The following is a 20,451-nucleotide window of genomic DNA, read 5'->3' as shown; positions in this document are numbered from 1 at the left end:
GAAAGCTATAATATAACTTAACGAACGCTATATAACGAGAACAATACAGAAATAAAAAGAACTAGAAGAAATAAAGTGTAAATGATGATTTACAAATGGCTGCAATAAACACAATATATATGCCCTTGGAGGATAGCAGGAGCAAAAACAAAAACAAAAAAAGATACACATAAATATCTGTAGTGGTAGTAGTAAAAGTATTAAGAGCACTAAGTTACTTTCTCTCTTTCTCTTTTTTTTTCAAAAATTTTTTATTTCTTTCTCGGTCACTCTATGGAAATATATAAACTACCTCTTTCTCAAATTTCATTCTTTCATTCATTCCTTAAACCCATTTACAGAATCCTCCAGCTTCCTTCGTCGTGATACCGGTTCCCCCACATCACCATTTGGTTTCTCCCATTCTTTGGTTACAGATTGCATCAAAACTCGAAGTCGTCGTTCAAAATAAGCATCACCTCTTGATTGACACCACACATCAAAACGGTTTTCTGGCATTCCCTTAATAACTTCTCCCAGATTCTTCATGCTGAATCCCTTTTCATATGCCATAAGAAAAAGATTTCGATCAAACTCATGCGTTCCGCGTCCCTTGAATGTAAGTTCTGACTCTGGGTGGTCGTAGTTTTCCACCTTCCATCTGGCAGCCCGAAGTGCATCCTCATTCTTCTTTCGTTTCGCCTGCGACTTTTTAATGCGCTCTTCAATACACGCAAATCCCTTAATACACTGTTCACCCCGCTCAAGAAGCGCCGTCACGTAATCTCGCACTTCCCCAACCGTCTTATTAGACCCAATAGCCGTTGTCAACCCCTGATAGTCTGTAACATCGTACGATCCACTACAAAGGGCGGCCACGAGACGACGGTATTCTCTGAAACTCCAGTTTGCAAATCCCTCATTAAGAAGTCGTTCTCGCTCTTCCTGCTCTACAGCTGTTAGGGATTCATCTTCAACTACTTCATTTTTTTTCTCCCCATCTGCTCCTTCACCCTTTTCTTGTTGTCGTTGTTGTTGTTGTTGGGCCTCACCGTTTCCTGCATTCTCATACCTACGTTTCCAATTCTGCACCATCAGTGCCACCTCCGTGTTGTGAAGTTCCTGCAATCGCTTCACATTATATAATTGATGTGGTAGAAACTTTGGACATTTTGGTAATCGCAATGGTGGGGCTTTTATAGCACGACTTTGCATGCGTTCCACTTCCTCTTCCGTGTACTGCTGCACAGGCTCCCGCACCCGATGCCCCCGTCCAAGTTTCTCACCCACGCTAAGATATTCCGTGATCACCTCCGTAGGCACCACCATTTGTGCATCCTTTGCGGCAAACTGACAGGTGTATGGTAAGTTATCCTTCGCCTCAATTGCAGCGCTGGTGGAGCGGAAAAAGACGAGGGCTTCTGTGAGGTTTGGGTGAAGTACAACTTTCATCACTTCCCCGTATTGGGAACACTGACGGTGGAGTTCATCCTGGGCGATGGGGGAAGTGAGGGTGAGGTGGAGCATGCGTGATTCTACGCCAGTCTTAAATCTAACACCTTCAAAGTCGTAGACATTAGCTTCCTCTGCTCCGAGTTTGAAACTAGCTAAAGACATTTGAATTTGTTCTTTAATGGCGGAGTTAAGTTGTTTTGAACGATCTTCTCCTTCGAAAAGTCGATCAATATCAGCTTCTGTAATATCTTCATCTTTCGCTTTAAAGAGTTCTTCAGCTCCAAATTTAATCATAGAGAGAAGTTCCTCTTTGGAGACATTATTACCGTTTCGACCTTGCATACGTCCTTGTTGAACCACCATCGCATCAAGATAGAGTTTTTTTAACGCCCGGCGATAAATCTTTTCTTCTACTGTACCATCTGTTACAAAACGGTAAACACGTACTACCCGTTTTTGTCCAATACGATGGGCACGGTCTTGTGCTTGTAAATCCATTTGTGGATTCCAGTCGGAATCATAAATGACCACATGATTTGCAGCTTGTAGATTAATACCAAGACCTCCTGCTCTTGTGGAAAGTAAAAATATAAAGTAATCACTGTTAGGAGAATTAAATGCTGCCATTTGAGCATCACGATCATACCCACTTGTGTTACCATCAATACGACATACCTTAAATCCACGCATTGAACAATAATCTTCCAATATATCTAGCATAGTAGTAAACTGAGAAAAAATTAGAACTTTATGTTTCTCTTCTTTATCATGAAGAAGTCGATGTAGTAATTTATCAAGGATAATCATCTTTCCACTGTATTTTACGATACGTTCATCTGTAATAAATGGTGGACCTTCCTCTCCACCATCCATCATATACGGATGATTAATAACTTTGCGCAAACTCATCATAATATTTGACAAGGATGACATATTTCCTCCAGAAGATTTATTAAGTACCTCTGCATCTTTTGCTAATACATGCATATACCACTTTCGCTGGGTCTTGGTTAAACTACAAGCAACATAAATTTCTTTCTTTGGTGGTATACCAGTATTAACTTCTGATTTTAAGCGTCGAATCATAAGAGGGGCAAGTATTTTATGCATATTTGACATAGCATCACTATCCTGCTGTCCACTTGCAGTATCAAACCACATTTCAAAAGATCCAGCATTATCAAAAAGGCGAGGAACAAGAAAATGCAATAATGCCCAAAGCTCTTTTAGGTTATTCTGCAACGGTGTACCAGTTATAATAAGACGATGATTACTGAAAAGAGAATCAAGAGCACTATGAGCTCGACTCTCCTCATTCTTGAGTTTATGGGCTTCGTCTACAATAAGGTACTGCCAATGAATACGTTTAAAAGTTGGTAATTCATCTAATACCATTTCAAATGTAGTCACAATCACATCATATTTAATATTATCATATGGTTGCAGATGAGATTTAATTAATTCTGGACGTATATCACTAGATCCATGAAACTTAAAGGCACTAAGTCCTGGGCACCAATGTCTGAGTTCACGGTACCAATTACCCATAACAGACTTTGGACACACAACGAGATGCGGTCCAGGAAGTCCGTATGTAAACTTAAGATATGCCAGTGTTGCAATAGTCTGCAGTGTCTTCCCAAGTCCCATCTCATCCGCTAAGATTCCATTAATACAACGGGAAAAAAGTCCCAAGAGCCAATTAACACCCTCAATTTGGTATGGCCGCAATTTCCCTCGAATGTACGATGGTGTTTCCGTAAGGTGTAACATATCAAATCCAATAGATTCACTTTCTCCTGCTTTACTATAGCGATTTCGAAGATGACTCTTATTTCCCCCTTCACGCTCGCCTCCCCACTCCCGCACTCCCGTCCAATACTCCGTCTCTGTGAGCAGACGATCAAAGGCTGAGAGTTGCTGGTGCTTCGGCGAGGCACGCAGTGCTCTAATAATGCTTTCTCGCTCTTGATATATTTCCGCGTGTCGCATTCGCTGCTCCTCCGCTACTTTAACACTCTGGGCAATATCAAAAGATGGCGCGATGTAACCTTCATACACCTCCGCCTCACTCTTTGCGTTTGGGTCAAGTCCAGCACGCACACATCCCAGCAGTATTTGTTCATACAACTCCGCTGCTGCGAGATCGTTCATGCGACGGTCGAGGTCGCTTGCGGTGTGTAGATCCTGCCGCTGTCGCACTGGGCGACGAACCGCAGATATCGTCGTCGTCATTCGGTAGAAACTTTTAGTTTGTATAAAATAAATAAATAAACAAATAAAAGAATGAAAGAAAGAATGAAAGAACACACAATGAGAAAAACAAAGAAAAGGACATAATAAAATCCTTTTTTTTATTTACCATTTCTTTTTTTTTTTTTGCTTCTATTTCTGGAGAAGTTTTGGTTTCGCACTCCTCTTTCTCTCTCTTTCTCTCTCTTTCCCTTTTTCTTTCCCGATATTTAATTTACCTTCCACCCTCATTATATATATATATATAGATATAATGTATGTATGTGTTTGTAATAAAGTTTTTCGAAATATTACCAATCATCCACGACACCGAAACGATCCAGGAGTTCTTGTTGTTCTCTGACATCCTTCTGTACTTTTTTTCTCAGATAAAATACGGGACAATCCTTGCTAGTACAGATAACTTCCTGATTTAGGGATCCTTGACATTGCTGGCATTGGGTCCATACCTGTGAATAAATTGCCTCGTAGTGGTTTCGTTTTGCCACAATTTTACCATAGATACCAGGTTCTTTATGACTACAGTTTTCACAGAGGGCCCCACTCTTTATAACTGCTCGACACGAAATACATTGGAGCTGAAACTTAACAAAACTCATCAAACCTCCTGCATTTTTACTAGGTGCCGATACCGCTATATGACGTGTGTGTTCACCCTTTATGAGAACACTTGGGTCATCAAGAACACCCTCAAACACTCGTAAAATGGGTGGTGCAAGTTGATGTTCTAGGTAATACTGCGTGTCGATTGGAATATTGTTATCTAACACGTAAATAGGGTCTTCACTTCGTTCATATGCTTTAGCTCCTTTAGCAGCTCGTATAATAACGTAGGCCACACGATCGCCAATATTTGGAGCCGAAGCGGGATCACGTTTTCGCATACGCTCAACGAGAGCAATATGGGCTTGCCCCCCTGCATACTCATCTTCTGCTTTAGTAAAGGATTTAGTAATAACGAGATTTGAAATATCAAGACGATTTAGTAAGAGATCCCGGATGGTTCCCTTTACAAATTCCACTGCGCTTTCTACTGAACGTTGAATTAAAATTCTATTCAAAACTCCAGAGACAATACTTGCCACAAGAGGACAACTGTCACGTCTTACGGTTTCTATACCTTTTGCATCCAGTTTATCATACTTTTCTGTATTTGTCCAGAGGAGTCCTGCATATCGCTTCTTGTTCATTAATAGATATGGAAAGTAAACTTTCTCAAATTCCAATTTAATGGGTTTGAGAAAGTGATTCGATACTTTTTCGGCTGCCTCCTTTCCAAAATCCATCGCAACTTTTAACCTTTCTTTGTCACTGCTAGACTCATCTGTTACACATTTAATCATCACAGAATCAGTATCTCCATAAACCACCTTTACCCCTTCGTAGAGAGATTCCACAAGAGATTTAGTTTTGTCAATCATTTCTCTTCCATATGCCGTAACAGAAGAACTAACTTCCAGACAAGGTAATTTCCCTATTTGAGCACCTGTAAAACCGTAAACTGAATTTGCACTTACTTTGAGTGCCAATTGACGACCGTTTAGGACTTTATACTCAACAGATTCTATGGGTGTATTTTTCATCAATGCCTTTGCATGCTTTCTAGCCACAAGGAGATCTTGTACTACTTCAGGTAAAACACCAGGGAATAATTCTTTTTTCGCAAATGTATCACCAGTGGGGGTACGACTTAACATATCTTGAGGACACTTTGTTATGTCAGCTGGGCGCAGCAAAGTTGAGTAACACAAATTATGGGCAATAATAATGGAAGGATATAGTGAGGCAAAGTCAAGAGTGGCGATAGGGCAGTTATAAAACCCTTTTATAGGTTCAATAACTGTAGCACCTTCATAGCCTCGTTGATCAAGTCCACCACCAGAGTACTCTACTGTGGGTATGACTAGGTTTCTAGCCTTTCCTTTGCGTAAGATCATTGAGAAAACTTTGATTTGTTGTCCACGTTCTAGTAACCACCCAATTGGAACTCCTGTTACACGTGCCATCTCTACATTATTTACCATTATCATGAGTCGCTCCAATAGTTTTATCGGTAGCAGAGCGTCTTTCAAACAGTATACCGCCAAACGACGTCGTGTCTCTGGAGTACCTTGCTGAAGATCTGCGATAATAGAGTGGTGTACATCTTCTTTCTGTTCGCCCAAAAAGTTCTGGGATACAGCATTAAGGGAGTAGGATCGAAGTTTAAAATCTCGTTGAATGACAACCATTACATCCATTATCACACGTCCTTCTAGTACTAATTCAGTATACTCCCGGTTTCCCATTTGTTTGGACATAAACTTCTTGTCTCGCGCCACTGTTCGCTCATTTATTTGACGACCCCAGTAGTGAAAAGCATCATTGATTTTCAACGCTGCCCCGCGATTCAAAAGATATGGAAAGTCAAAATTACAAATATTATACCCAGTAAAAATATCCGGATCAATAAGTTTGACGAAACGTACCCAAGCCAGGAGCATTTCTTCTTCTGTATCATATGAGTAAACCTGGGCACCAGCAATAGTTCCACAACTTTTTAAAGTAAATATAGATCGCGTAAGTGGTTCCGATTCGCTACCATAGTTTATACAATGATTAGCAATTTGAATGACAGGATCTTTTTCAGGTTCTGGGAAAAATCCTTTCCTGCCTTGGCACTCAATGTCAATAGAGAGGATACGAAATGGGGCAATTGACAAAAAATTTCCAACTGCTTCATGATTTTGAACTACCTCATGCGAGCAGCAGATCTCGATTTGGCATGTTGAAGTGCGTACAGTAGAGGTAACGTACTTCCCCGCTGGTACTGTAAGCCAATTGCAACCTCCAATGTCATTATCAACAAGGAAACGGAGTGGAAATATAACGTTACTTTCAAAGGTTGGAAAAACACGGATACCATCCCACGCTCCAGCACACATTACACCACGATCACTAAGCAATCCTCGAAGCTTCGGGATATGCTGCGGTAGTTGTACAACAATCTTAAGATGGTCACTGCTGCCGTCAGTCTGATAGTACATGATATTCCGCCGTTTGTGTAACTCAATACGCACTACAGTATCTGAGACATGTGTTTGAGAGTCGAGCATAGAGTTCAATTCATTCATAAGTGTCTGTGAGTACACAGGGAGCCAGTTCTGTGGAGCCTTAATCCACAGATATGGTTCATAGTTGTAGCAATGAACAAGGACACTGTATCCCTCTGCTGTAACACCGTAGAGACGAACAATGGGGTTTTCCGTGTGCCTTACGGTTGAGACCGTCTCATGTGGACTTCCCTTTGTCTGACAGCAGTCTAACAGTTGAAAGATAAGATCGCGGGTGTGATAGTCCGCCGGGGGCGGAGGGCGAGCGAGAGATGCCCAGCGGTCCATTAAGGATGTAGAATATTGCTAACACGTCTCTCTCTCTCTCTCTTTCTCTCTCTTTCTCTCTCTTACTTTCTTTTACTTTTCTTGATCTTTGGTTTCTTTTTGTATTGGTGGGTGAGTATATCTGGGGAAAAGGCAGTTAATTCCACACCTCTAAGAGAAGGAAGAGAAGAAGATATATATATATATATATATACAGGAATAGTCTTCCCTAACACCTAAAAAGGGAGTGAAAACCACTCCCTTTTGAACATTACAGTAGAAAAACAAGGAAATAGAAAAAGAGCAAAGTGTTACCTCACCGCGCCTTTGGACCACATGTCCGTGCACATAGTTGCTGAAGCGTCTGACGAACAGTTTGGCGGCTCTCCTCACACGGTGCCGCACGCTCGAGCATCATCCAGATATTCTCGTCTCGCCTGATATAGTGCTTATCGAGAAGATCACTCTGTAGCACCTGTATGGAAAGCCTCCAGTTCCCAGTGAGTGCAAGCCGCTGAAGTAGGAGTGGTAATGTTTTGTTGTCTAAAACACGTGAGCGTATACCTTCCGCAATAACGCGTTGCACTTTTGTGTTCGGACCTCCGCTTGACTGCAGTTTCTCAGAGAGCCGACTCAGTTCACGGAGAGGTAGCCGTTTCATCCTTCCAGGAGTCTGAAGCAAAAGAAAAAAGAAAGAAGAGGACCCCATAAGATCTTTCAACTACAACTCAGAGAATCTCACGGAAAAAAAAAATAAGGGAAACAACTATTTCTGTTTTTTTCTCACTCCCTCCGGTGCTATACAAACCTCCTAGTCCTTGTTATTACTGAGTTCAAGAGATGTAACAAAGAATATCCACACACAGGCATATGCGATTCCATACATATATATATATACAGATTGGAATAAATAGATAAATAAAATCCATTACCACAATAATTCAGCTGTCAATGCAATGAATTTTTTTCTTTTTCAGGCAACTTTTTCAAGAGCGTTCAATTTCTCTCGGTTACGCAAATACAACTCAAGAGGAAAATCAGGGGCAATATCAATCATGTCCTCAGGAAACCAATAATTGAGAAACGTAAGAAGAAGCCAATCTAAAATACACAAGAGCCAGCATATAACTCCATACAACATACCAACTGATGCGTAGTTCATCAAACGTTCATAAAGCGACGGAGTTGTGCTGTCCAAAATTCTTTCATACACTCGCTCTGTACGCTCCGCCACCCAGTCCCAACTGTAGAACCGCCTAACACTCTCATGAATTTCCCAAGGAGAAAGATATGGGACACGGAGAATAGCTTCTTCTAATGCTGCAGTAATAGAGGCTGGATCAGGTTCAGCCAACAGCAACATATTAGGCGGGAGTACCTCAGGTACACCACCCACCCGTGTTGACACACCTAACATGCCACAAGATGCCGCCTCAATTAAAGCAATGCAGAAAGCCTCTGTCAAACTACAATTCAAAAAAATTTGACCTTGCCTCAGCACGCTCCGCACTTCAGAGTGTGCGAGAGGCCCCAGCATCTTAACTCGGTCCATCAAGTTGTGTCGCTCGATCATCTGTTGAATCTGCGATCTACGAGGACCATCGCCCCCAATGATCCATTTGATATCAGGATGTCTCCTGCAAATTTCGGGAATCACATCGACGAAAAGGTCAGATCCCTTTCGATACACAAGCCGGGCAATAACTACAATTGTCAACCCCTCCTTATCAATCCTTGAAGCCCACGACTTGTACTTCATGTCCTCTGGAGGAGTAAACACGGAGGTGTCAGTTGCATTTGGAATAACGCTAACCCGTTCGGGTTCTATTCTAGCACGAAGTACAGTATTCTCCCTTGAAGTATTGCTAACACAGATGACCTGATCCACATTACGAAGACTCCATTCCAGGACTTTGTTAATGTGAATAGAAGCTGCATCAGCAAACCCGAATAAAGAGTGATCTGTAAAGCACGTTTTCAGGCCCAATGTACCAGCATGAAACAATGCCTCATGGCAAAGATTAGATGTCGTTTGATGCCCATGAACAACAGTTATACGCTCACGAATAAAAACAGACCTCAAGTAAGGAAAACTTAGAAACCAGGTCGGAAGCGTCACTGAACCCGGCGGTAGCTTCGCCGCCAAAAAAGGCAAGTAATACACCTTCATTCCATTTGTAAAGTAACGTACACCACACTTATCACCATACGCACGTGTAATAACAACTATCTTGTGACCTCTACGCATGAGACACTGGGCAACGTTGTAAATGTGCACCTCTACCCCGCCAAACCCCGGAAAGAAAAAGTCCGATACCAGCGCCACGCGGTGCCTGCCCATCCCGCCACACACCCTTGCTACTCCTTTTACACACAAACAGGTCCATAGGAAAAAAAAAATAGAAAAAGAGGGATATTTGTCTTAACAAAAAAAAGTACAGAGACAAGAGTAACACCAGAGGTGGACTCTGACACTCGTGGGGCCAACAAGAAACCCCCGCGAGGGAGTAGCCACACAGGCAAACAATTTGGAAATAATTGCACAAAAATACGTCTCCTGCAGCACACAATATCTCCTACCATCAATCACAATCTTCCACGCATACCATATATTTTGTTTTATGACATCATTAGAAACATCACTGTGCTATACATATGAAACGAAAAGAGACACTGCAATACATGAGAGAGGGGGGTAACAGTGCTCGCGAGAAATAGAAATATGAAGAACCAACACACAAAATAAAAAACAAACGCACAAGAAGCACAAGAAGTACTTACGGAATTAGAGTGAAACAACCAGTGTTTCGTGAATGCACCTTGGATACAATGAATTCACTCAAATACACTTTGCCCATACCGTGGCACGGGAGACATTCTCCCATCCGCTGAAGGAAGTGGGGGGGAAATCAAAACCAGAAAAAGCATACGTAGAGAACGGAAAACAAAAAAAAAGGTAATAATGGAGCACTGGAACTCGATAATCAGCAGTCCAACCGTGTTACCGCTGCCACTCTACTACGGCAGCACAGACCTTGTTATGGGAGGAGACAATCAACGGCGTGGTGACGTCCTAAAGCACAACGTTGGTGTGGTATCTGCTTCTTACATTCCAACCCTGCAAGATGGGAGTGTCCGACGCGCCTCAATAGTCACGCTTAAACTGCTGTCGCTCATATCTATAACCTCCAGTTGTGGAGTATTTGACTCTGACGAAACGGGTGTTCTTGGACGCGGCGGGAAAATTTGTTCTCCATTTGTTTTCGACAAAGCACCACTCTGCATGCTTGCGCGGTCCAGTTCCGAGGTGCCACCAAGCACCTGCACTTTGCGCTCCATAACACGACCCAACTTCAGTGCCAATTTCTGTATGAGATCGCGGCAATAATCTTCATGAGACATGTTGGTGGGCTTCCTCGACACACGCACGTTCCATCGCTGCAGCAGTGGTTGTATGGTTTTTGCGCGCTGAGGCGCTGGAAACGAACTAAACAGCACAATTATCACGCTGGCGAGTGCATCATTAGCGGCATTTAACGTCTCAGCCTTCGAGTGCTCAGAAGAACCATCAGTTGTTGATGAGTCATCCAACATGTCGTCAATATCCCTGTCGAGACGCAATGCAGCGAAGGTGCGACCGGGCACTGCGTCCAGCTGGTACATCTCCACAGGCTTCGGCACGCCACGCAGTGCCACAGGGCCCAGCGCAGTCACGTCCACCTGCTCACGCTCAGCCGTGCTCAGCGCCATGTACGCCGCCCGTGTCAGCAGCACCTGCCCGCCGTTCGCAACGCTCTCCGTGCGCGCAGCCGTGTTGGATGTGCTGCCGTAGTAGTCGTACCCCTTCGTCACCTCGTCGTGCCGGATGTCCGCAAGCCCGGTGTGCATCCCAACACGCACACGCAGGCCGTTCCAGTACTGCCGGTACACAGCAGCGTCGAGGCGTGCAGTCGGCGGCACGTACTCATCGTCCTCCGCAGCCTTCCCCTCCTCGAACTCGTGGTACGCGTCGTCAATGGCACCCGTCCCCAGTCATGATGAAGAAACGACTGCTGCAGCTCACGCACAAGCTGCACAGCCGCAAACACACTCCTGCTCGCAATCATGAACGAGTCGCCAATCGTCTTCACCTCGTAGCAGCGGTACTTCGCAATCAGCGCGCGGATCAGGCGGTGGTGCGTCGCCACAGCGTCGGGCATGATCTCCGGACACGCAGCCCACAGCGCCGTGCTGCTCTCAATGTCAGTGAAGACCAGTGTCACAGGGTGTTCCGTATCCTTCGGTGCATTCTCGTTGTCGCGACTGTTGCGGGAGCAGCAGAACAGAAACACAAGCAGACCAACCACCAGCAGAAACCCCACAACAGACCCAACAGCCATTCCAGCAATTTGTGGTTTCGTCAGTCCCCTTTTCTCAGGTTCCCGGTAGACCATGGACGGCGTAATACCCTCCATCAGGGGTGGCACAGAGAAATCAAAGGCACGAGTCAGCGGCCACACAGAGATCGACTTAGCACCGTAGTTCCTTCCGCAACCAGATCCTGTGGCCTCAGCACCAGTACATGTGGTGTCGTCACCCTTCATATAGGGACCGTACATCATGTCATCCACTGTCAGCATTACCCTAGAGTAGAAGTAATCCTCAATGGTGGTAGAGTTGATAACGTCCAACCCCTGCACGATAGATTGGGTTGTGCTGGTGGCGACAAAGGTGCTCAGGGAGAGCGGTGACCACTCCTCACTGTATGGGAACGCCTTGTGGTACCGCGAGACCACAATCGATCCCTTCGGGTCTGCCCAGTGAGGCAAACTCGTAGTGATCAACAGTCTCTCTGCAATCTCTTTCCCGGTGAAGAATTGCATAAAATGGGGATAGTAGACGGCAAACGGCGAAAAGAGCACAACCAGGCGGGCACCCTTGTTCTTCTCCAGGTGCCTCGCCATGACTTCGACGTCCTGCTCCAAAACCTCAATTACAAGCGTGAGGCCACTCGCCGGCAGTTTACCCCCGAGGGATTCGTCTGCACCCAGCGCCTCAGCAGAACGCAGAGATACGTCAAACGTCACGAAGGAGCGGCGCACAACGTCTAAGATGGCCTCAGCCAAGCTACCGCGCACCACAGCACTACCAGAGGGGTCGCTTGTGCCGGCAAGGTACTGGGCCAGCACGTATATCTGCTGCTCAGTTGTCGGTCCAAGCAGAATCACATTCGGTGCGAAGGAATTCAGGCGCGAAACAAAAAAAATAGGATCTATGAACATGACCTCTGGTGCACTCATCATCTCATCAGTTACAAGCCCCACCACAATGTCGGTAGGTGATGTCTGCTGCTCCAGGTTTAGTGCATCCCCCGCTCCAGCAATCGTTGCCGGGAGAATCTTTAGATTGTAAAGATGGTTAGCATTGAGATCAATAGCACCATGCATACCATTCAGAATCTGTTCCGCCACGTAGGTCCCAGAATTGTCAAAGTCAGTAAGGAGAACGGCCAGAGCAAGTGCAGGGTCGTACATAACATAGCTAGGATAACACTCAGTAAGCTTGCTTGTGTACCGTCCCTCCGGCAGAGTTTCGGCTTCAAAATCATCGTTGAACTTCTTCAGGTACATGAGGTTGCCTCCCTGATTGCACTCGGACATGGCACCCTGCGCAGCAGCAACGGGATCAATGCTATCTCCAAAGTCACCAATGACAAAGTCGTCAATGAAGTAGCGACGCTGGGCAAAAAGTGACGTGACATACCAATCACGATTGCGTGACGCGTCATAGAGCTCAAGGGTCTGCATAAGCACCTCGCCAGCCATCCAGCCGGCGACCATCATTTCACCACTTGTTGCGTCATGGAGGTGCTGCAGGGTATCGTTGTATTCTTTTTGGTTACTGTTCGTCAAGTAGTCTGTCATTACCTTCTGAAACCTCTTGATGCACTTGTAGGTGGTGTCATTCGCTATTGGGTTTGACCCTGTTGTGAGAACCCTCCCAGACACAAAGGGAGTACCCTTTGCCACAACATCTCGCGCGACTGACAGCAGTAGTTCCTGTAATCTTGCCGGTGCCATCACGTATGTTTCACGTGTACGATCGTCCGTGAGCACCATTCTGATGAAAGATTCAGTGGTTTCTGTCGCAGTGCCCATGACAAGAACAGCTTGTGGACGGGTTTCCACAAACGTCTCCCATGCCACCTTGAATTCTGCATCGTTTGAGGTGAAACCTCGCGAGCCATCCAGAGAAAACACGCCACTAATACCGCGACCCGTGTTAGCCATCAGTCGTTCAGCGAATTCGTACTCATGTTCGCCATAGACCACACCTGTCAAGTACATAAAGCCCACGCGCAGCACACGCAGGTAAGCCATGACGTAGCGAATCAGGGTGTACACAGCGACATCCGTGTCACCCATTAGGAAATAGAAGTGTCTATCCCAGAAACGCACGGACAAGTCTTCAATAAGCGGTGCGAATGCGACAATATTGTGTTGCTGGAGGACCGTCCTGGCAGCCAATAACAGTGGCGAAGACACCGGGCCAACCATCGCTATGAGATCCTTATGAATCGTCGCAGCTTCATTGATCTTTGTTGCAATGTTCCCTATAGTGACATCCTGGTTAACGACCTTCACATTCACCGCCCGACCGGTGTGGTTTCGGTACCACAGAGAGGCAAGGAAGCCCTGTCTGTACGCCTTGACGGTTTCTGCATAACGCGGATTCTCCGTATTCAGCAGTTCGAGGACCGTAACATCCGTCTTCTGTGCCGCTGCGATGGTGACCTGCACGAGGGAGGCCAGAAGCAGGAAGACAAACAGCGCATCCCGAGAGGGCACTGTGCGTCTTACTGCCCATAGTGCTCCTCGCTTCCAGAAAGTGTATGGCAGAGAAAAAGCGCAGGAAGCCGTGGCACCCTGGCACGTCAACTCGTACATGATGCCGTGTCTCTGTGACGGGATTTCTCTTTCCTTCCTTATGTGAGTGGGCGTGTATGAGAAATACATGCAGTGTGTCAGCAACCTATCAGACCTTGTACAGAACAAGAAGAGAAAGTTTTACTTAACAGCCTATACGCACGAGCTGCAGTCCCCATCGACGGAAGAGCGTCTGAATGAAAGACCACAACCAGCAACAGCAGCAAGGGAGAAAGAAAAAGAGTAGCACAGCAGAGGTGAACTGAATGCGCTGCATCGGCACCACAGGTCCACAAACATCAAGTCCTCAACACAGAAAAGCACGCACACGGAAGTCAACCAATGGCACGCACACTCGTCAAAGTCACCTGCTCCATCTTGGACCGCAACTGGCATTGGTCTGCAGCACTTCTCTCACTAGTTAATAGGGGGAGATGATAGAACATGAGCCTCGCAGGGAAAGGTTCCAATGATTCCCGTAGTCCACGGTGCTGCTGGAGCTCCAATCATTCTACCCAGGCCTGCCAGCAGAGAGAGAGAGAAAATTCGGCAGCACATCCAACAGGGCCCAGGGCCACGATCAGCATCAATCTCCGCTAGACAAGAGCTCTGTACTCTTGCACACTCGCCCTTACAGAAAAAACCGGATTAGAGAGTGGGCAACGTTGTAAATGTGCACCTCTACCCCGCCAAACCCCGGAAAGAAAAAGTCCGATACCAGCGCCACGCGGTGCCTGCCCATCCCGCCACACACCCTTGCTACTCCTTTTACACACAAACAGGTCCATAGGAAAAAAAAAATAGAAAAAGAGGGATATTTGTCTTAACAAAAAAAAGTACAGAGACAAGAGTAACACCAGAGGTGGACTCTGACACTCGTGGGGCCAACAAGAAACCCCCGCGAGGGAGTAGCCACACAGGCAAACAATTTGGAAATAATTGCACAAAAATACGTCTCCTGCAGCACACAATATCTCCTACCATCAATCACAATCTTCCACGCATACCATATATTTTGTTTTATGACATCATTAGAAACATCACTGTGCTATACATATGAAACGAAAAGAGACACTGCAATACATGAGAGAGGGGGGTAACAGTGCTCGCGAGAAATAGAAATATGAAGAACCAACACACAAAATAAAAAACAAACGCACAAGAAGCAAAAGAAGTACTTACGGAATTAGAGTGAAACAACCAGTGTTTCGTGAATGCACCTTGGATACAATGAATTCACTCAAATACACTTTGCCCATACCGTGGCACGGGAGACATTCTCCCATCCGCTGAAGGAAGTGGGGGGGAAATCAAAACCAGAAAAAGCATACGTAGAGAACGGAAAACAAAAAAAAAGGTAATAATGGAGCACTGGAACTCGATAATCAGCAGTCCAACCGTGTTACCGCTGCCACTCTACTACGGCAGCACAGACCTTGTTATGGGAGGAGACAATCAACGGCGTGGTGACGTCCTAAAGCACAACGTTGGTGTGGTATCTGCTTCTTACATTCCAACCCTGCAAGATGGGAGTGTCCGACGCGCCTCAATAGTCACGCTTAAACTGCTGTCGCTCATATCTATAACCTCCAGTTGTGGAGTATTTGACTCTGACGAAACGGGTGTTCTTGGACGCGGCGGGAAAATTTGTTCTCCATTTGTTTTCGACAAAGCACCACTCTGCATGCTTGCGCGGTCCAGTTCCGAGGTGCCACCAAGCACCTGCACTTTGCGCTCCATAACACGACCCAACTTCAGTGCCAATTTCTGTATGAGATCGCGGCAATAATCTTCATGAGACATGTTGGTGGGCTTCCTCGACACACGCACGTTCCATCGCTGCAGCAGTGGTTGTATGGTTTTTGCGCGCTGAGGCGCTGGAAACGAACTAAACAGCACAATTATCACGCTGGCGAGTGCATCATTAGCGGCATTTAACGTCTCAGCCTTCGAGTGCTCAGAAGAACCATCAGTTGTTGATGAGTCATCCAACATGTCGTCAATATCCCTGTCGAGACGCAATGCAGCGAAGGTGCGACCGGGCACTGCGTCCAGCTGGTACATCTCCACAGGCTTCGGCACGCCACGCAGCGCCACAGGGCCCAGCGCAGTCACGTCCACCTGCTCACGCTCAGCCGTGCTCAGCGCCATGTACGCCGCCCGTGTCAGCAGCACCTGCCCGCCGTTCGCAACGCTCTCCGTGCGTGCAGCCATGTTGGATGTGCTGCCGTAGTAGTCGTACCCCTTCGTCACCTCGTCGTGCCGGATGTCCGCAAGCCCGGTGTGCATCCCAACACGCACACGCAGGCCGTTCCAGTACTGCCGGTACACAGCAGCGTCGAGGCGTGCAGTCGGCGGCACGTACTCATCGTCCTCCGCAGCCTTCCCCTCCTCGAACTCGTGGTACGCGTCGTCAATGGCACCCGTCCCCCAGTCATGATGAAGAAACGACTGCTGCAGCTCACGCACAAGCCGCACAGCCGCAAACACACTCCTGCTCGCAATCATGAACGAGTCGCCAATCGTCTTCACCTCGTAGCAGCGGTACTTCGCAATCAGCGCGCGGATCAGGCGGTGGTGCGTCGCCACAGCGTCGGGCATGATCTCCGGACACGCAGCCCACAGCGCCGTGCTGCTCTCAATGTCAGTGAAGACCAGTGTCACAGGGTGTTCCGTATCCTTCGGTGCATTCTCGTTGTCGCGACTGTTGCGGGAGCAGCAGAACAGAAACACAAGCAGACCAACCACCAGCAGAAACCCCACAACAGACCCAACAGCCATTCCAGCAATTTGTGGTTTCGTCAGTCCCCTTTTCTCAGGTTCCCGGTAGACCATGGACGGCGTAATACCCTCCATCAGGGGTGGCACAGAGAAATCAAAGGCACGAGTCAGCGGCCACACAGAGATCGACTTAGCACCGTAGTTCCTTCCGCAACCAGATCCTGTGGCCTCAGCACCAGTACATGTGGTGTCGTCACCCTTCATATAGGGACCGTACATCATGTCATCCACTGTCAGCATTACCCTAGAGTAGAAGTAATCCTCAATGGTGGTAGAGTTGATAACGTCCAACCCCTGCACGATAGATTGGGTTGTGCTGGTGGCGACAAAGGTGCTCAGGGAGAGCGGTGACCACTCCTCACTGTATGGGAACGCCTTGTGGTACCGCGAGACCACAATCGATCCCTTCGGGTCTGCCCAGTGAGGCAAACTCGTAGTGATCAACAGTCTCTCTGCAATCTCTTTCCCGGTGAAGAATTGCATAAAATGGGGATAGTAGACGGCAAACGGCGAAAAGAGCACAACCAGGCGGGCGCCCTTGTTCTTCTCCAGGTGCCTCGCCATGACTTCGACGTCCTGCTCCAAAACCTCAATTACAAGCGTGAGGCCACTCGCCGGCAGTTTACCCCCGAGGGATTCGTCTGCACCCAGCGCCTCAGCAGAACGCAGAGATACGTCAAACGTCACGAAGGAGCGGCGCACAACGTCTAAGATGGCCTCAGCCAAGCTACCGCGCACCACAGCACTACCAGAGGGGTCGCTTGTGCCGGCAAGGTACTGGGCCAGCACGTATATCTGCTGCTCAGTTGTCGGTCCAAGCAGAATCACATTCGGTGCGAAGGAATTCAGGCGCGAAACAAAAAAAAATAGGATCTATGAACATGACCTCTGGTGCACTCATCATCTCATCAGTTACAAGCCCCACCACAATGTCGGTAGGTGATGTCTGCTGCTCCAGGTTTAGTGCATCCCCCGCTCCAGCAATCGTTGCCGGGAGAATCTTTAGATTGTAAAGATGGTTAGCATTGAGATCAATAGCACCATGCATACCATTCAGAATCTGTTCCGCCACGTAGGTCCCAGAATTGTCAAAGTCAGTAAGGAGAACGGCCAGAGCAAGTGCAGGGTCGTACATAACATAGCTAGGATAACACTCAGTAAGCTTGCCTGTGTACCGTCCCTCCGGCAGAGTTTCGGCTTCAAAATCATCGTTGAACTTCTTCAGGTACATGAGGTTGCCTCCCTGATTGCACTCGGACATGGCACCCTGCGCAGCAGCAACGGGATCAATGCTATCTCCAAAGTCACCAATGACAAAGTCGTCAATGAAGTAGCGACGCTGGGCAAAAAGTGACGTGACATACCAATCACGATTGCGTGACGCGTCATAGAGCTCAAGGGTCTGCATAAGCACCTCGCCAGCCATCCAGCCGGCGACCATCATTTCACCACTTGTTGCGTCATGGAGGTGCTGCAGGGTATCGTTGTATTCTTTTTGGTTACTGTTCGTCAAGTAGTCTGTCATTACCTTCTGAAACCTCTTGATGCACTTGTAGGTGGTGTCATTCGCTATTGGGTTTGACCCTGTTGTGAGAACCCTCCCAGACACAAAGGGAGTACCCTTTGCCACAACATCTCGCGCGACTGACAGCAGTAGTTCCTGTAATCTTGCCGGTGCCATCACGTATGTTTCACGTGTACGATCGTCCGTGAGCACCATTCTGATGAAAGATTCAGTGGTTTCTGTCGCAGTGCCCATGACAAGAACAGCTTGTGGACGGGTTTCCACAAACGTCTCCCATGCCACCTTGAATTCTGCATCGTTTGAGGTGAAACCTCGCGAGCCATCCAGAGAAAACACGCCACTAATACCGCGACCCGTGTTAGCCATCAGTCGTTCAGCGAATTCGTACTCATGTTCGCCATAGACCACACCTGTCAAGTACATAAAGCCCACGCGCAGCACACGCAGGTAAGCTATAACGTAGCGAATCAGGGTGTACACAGCGACATCCGTGTCACCCATTAGGAAATAGAAGTGTCTATCCCAGAAACGCACGGACAAGTCTTCAATAAGCGGTGCGAATGCGACAATATTGTGTTGCTGGAGGACCGTCCTGGCAGCCAATAACAGTGGCGAAGACACCGGGCCAACCATCGCTATGAGATCCTTATGAATCGTCGCAGCTTCATCGATCTTTGTTGCAATGTTCCCTATAGTGACATCCTGGTTAACGACCTTCACATTCACCGCCCGACCGGTATGGTTTCGGTACCACAGAGAGGCAAGGAAGCCCTGTCTGTACGCCTTGACGGTTTCTGCATAACGCGGATTCTCCGTATTCAGCAGTTCGAGGACCGTAACATCCGTCTTCTGTGCCGCTGCGATGGTGACCTGCACGAGGGAGGCCAGAAGCAGGAAGACAAACAGCGCATCCCGAGAGGGCACTGTGCGTCTTACTGCCCATAGTGCTCCTCGCTTCCAGAAAGTGTATGGCAGAGAAAAAGCGCAGGAAGCCGTGGCACCCTGGCACGTCAACTCGTACATGATGCCGTGTCTCTGTGACGGGATTTCTCTTTCCTTCCTTATGTGAGTGGGCGTGTATGAGAAATACATGCAGTGTGTCAGCAACCTATCAGACCTTGTACAGAACAAGAAGAGAAAGTTTTACTTAACAGCCTATACGCACGAGCTGCAGTCCCCATCGACGGAAGAGCGTCTGAATGAAAGACCACAACCAGCAACAGCAGCAAGGGAGAAAGAAAAAGAGTAGCACAGCAGAGGTGAACTGAATGCGCTGCATCGGCACCACAGGTCCACAAACATCAAGTCCTCAACACAGAAAAGCACGCACACGGAAGTCAACCAATGGCACGCACACTCGTCAAAGTCACCTGCTCCATCTTGGACCGCAACTGGCATTGGTCTGCAGCACTTCTCTCACTAGTTAATAGGGGGAGATGATAGAACATGAGCCTCGCAGGGAAAGGTTCCAATGATTCCCGTAGTCCACGGTGCTGCTGGAGCTCCAATCATTCTACCAAGGCCTGCCAGCAGAGAGAGAGAGAAAATTCGGCAGCACATCCAACAGGGCCCAGGGCCACGATCAGCATCAATCTCCGCTAGACAAGAGCTCTGTACTCTTGCACACTCGCCCTTACAGAAAAAACCGGATTAGAGATTATATTTGATTAATTCCTTTGATTTATAAGGAGGGCAAGAATATTTTTTGGTTTGTATTGCGTTTTTATTCCTTGTTAACAATATGGGCTGGCAGCATTGATACTATTACCTTGTATAAATGTGGTAGTGTTTTTTCTTCTCTTTGCATGATGAGGATATTTGTAGAGATGCTGTATTGATACTGTGAATGAGTGACAGGTGTAGTTGTTGGCTGTTCTAGTGGCGATACTGAAATGAAATCAATGGTTTTACTTCATGTACCGAATATAATAGTGGTGTTTTACTTGTTTCTCCTGGAACTGGCTGAAAGTTGTTGAGACATGAGGCTGTGATGGATTGAGTGATAGAAGAACTAGGAGTATTATTGACTCTGCGACCGCTGATCTTTCTTTTAGCGATCACTGACATGTATTTTATTTCGGTTTGAAGGGCCTGTAATTCATCGCGTTACTCCAAGATGTTTTTTTTTTTCCTTGGTAAGGTGTGTAATAAAGGACAACGTAAAGTGTCACCGTAAAAGGGTTCTCCAGTTGAT

At 46.9% G+C, this 20,451-nt stretch overlaps 7 protein-coding genes across 7 annotated transcripts; all 7 read right to left on the bottom strand.

The window, feature by feature from the left end:
• Positions 1-318: 318 nt before the first annotated feature.
• LSM04_008728 (SLIDE domain) lies at positions 319-3,669 on the bottom strand (the record flags this gene model as incomplete). Its single annotated transcript, XM_067333916.1, has 1 exon — positions 319-3,669. The coding sequence occupies one exon, from the start codon at positions 3,667-3,669 to the stop codon at positions 319-321; it is 3,351 nt and encodes a 1,116-aa protein (XP_067186681.1).
• Positions 3,670-3,977: 308 nt separating this feature from the next.
• On the bottom strand, positions 3,978-7,067 carry LSM04_004867 (C4-type zinc-finger of DNA polymerase delta; the record flags this gene model as incomplete). Its single annotated transcript, XM_067333905.1, has 1 exon — positions 3,978-7,067. The coding sequence occupies one exon, from the start codon at positions 7,065-7,067 to the stop codon at positions 3,978-3,980; it is 3,090 nt and encodes a 1,029-aa protein (XP_067186607.1).
• A 295-nt stretch (positions 7,068-7,362) lies between these two features.
• Positions 7,363-7,707, bottom strand: LSM04_008367 (uncharacterized protein; the record flags this gene model as incomplete). The annotated part of the gene is made up of 1 exon (XM_067333894.1): positions 7,363-7,707. The coding sequence occupies one exon, from the start codon at positions 7,705-7,707 to the stop codon at positions 7,363-7,365; it is 345 nt and encodes a 114-aa protein (XP_067186672.1).
• Positions 7,708-8,019: 312 nt separating this feature from the next.
• LSM04_001999 (PIGA protein) lies at positions 8,020-9,387 on the bottom strand (the record flags this gene model as incomplete). Its single annotated transcript, XM_067333883.1, has 1 exon — positions 8,020-9,387. The coding sequence occupies one exon, from the start codon at positions 9,385-9,387 to the stop codon at positions 8,020-8,022; it is 1,368 nt and encodes a 455-aa protein (XP_067186559.1).
• Positions 9,388-10,151: 764 nt separating this feature from the next.
• On the bottom strand, positions 10,152-13,972 carry LSM04_007058 (Adenylyl cyclase class-3/4/guanylyl cyclase; the record flags this gene model as incomplete). Its single annotated transcript, XM_067333872.1, has 2 exons — positions 10,152-11,027; positions 11,069-13,972. The coding sequence occupies 2 exons, from the start codon at positions 13,970-13,972 to the stop codon at positions 10,152-10,154; spliced, it is 3,780 nt and encodes a 1,259-aa protein (XP_067186652.1).
• Positions 13,973-14,286: 314 nt separating this feature from the next.
• Positions 14,287-14,739, bottom strand: LSM04_009202 (uncharacterized protein; the record flags this gene model as incomplete). Its single annotated transcript, XM_067333862.1, has 2 exons — positions 14,287-14,442; positions 14,554-14,739. The coding sequence occupies 2 exons, from the start codon at positions 14,737-14,739 to the stop codon at positions 14,287-14,289; spliced, it is 342 nt and encodes a 113-aa protein (XP_067186694.1).
• Positions 14,740-15,457: 718 nt separating this feature from the next.
• On the bottom strand, positions 15,458-19,280 carry LSM04_009537 (Leucine-binding protein domain; the record flags this gene model as incomplete). Its single annotated transcript, XM_067333851.1, has 2 exons — positions 15,458-17,605; positions 17,649-19,280. The coding sequence occupies 2 exons, from the start codon at positions 19,278-19,280 to the stop codon at positions 15,458-15,460; spliced, it is 3,780 nt and encodes a 1,259-aa protein (XP_067186703.1).
• Positions 19,281-20,451: the final 1,171 nt, after the last annotated feature.

This window comes from Trypanosoma melophagium (genome assembly GCF_022059095.1).
Source record: "Trypanosoma melophagium isolate St. Kilda chromosome Unknown ctg7segment0, whole genome shotgun sequence".
NCBI classification, from domain to species: Eukaryota; Euglenozoa; class Kinetoplastea; order Trypanosomatida; family Trypanosomatidae; genus Trypanosoma; species Trypanosoma melophagium.
The sequence above is the reverse complement of the archived record's forward strand: the minus strand, read 5'-3'. Positions and strand labels throughout refer to the sequence as shown.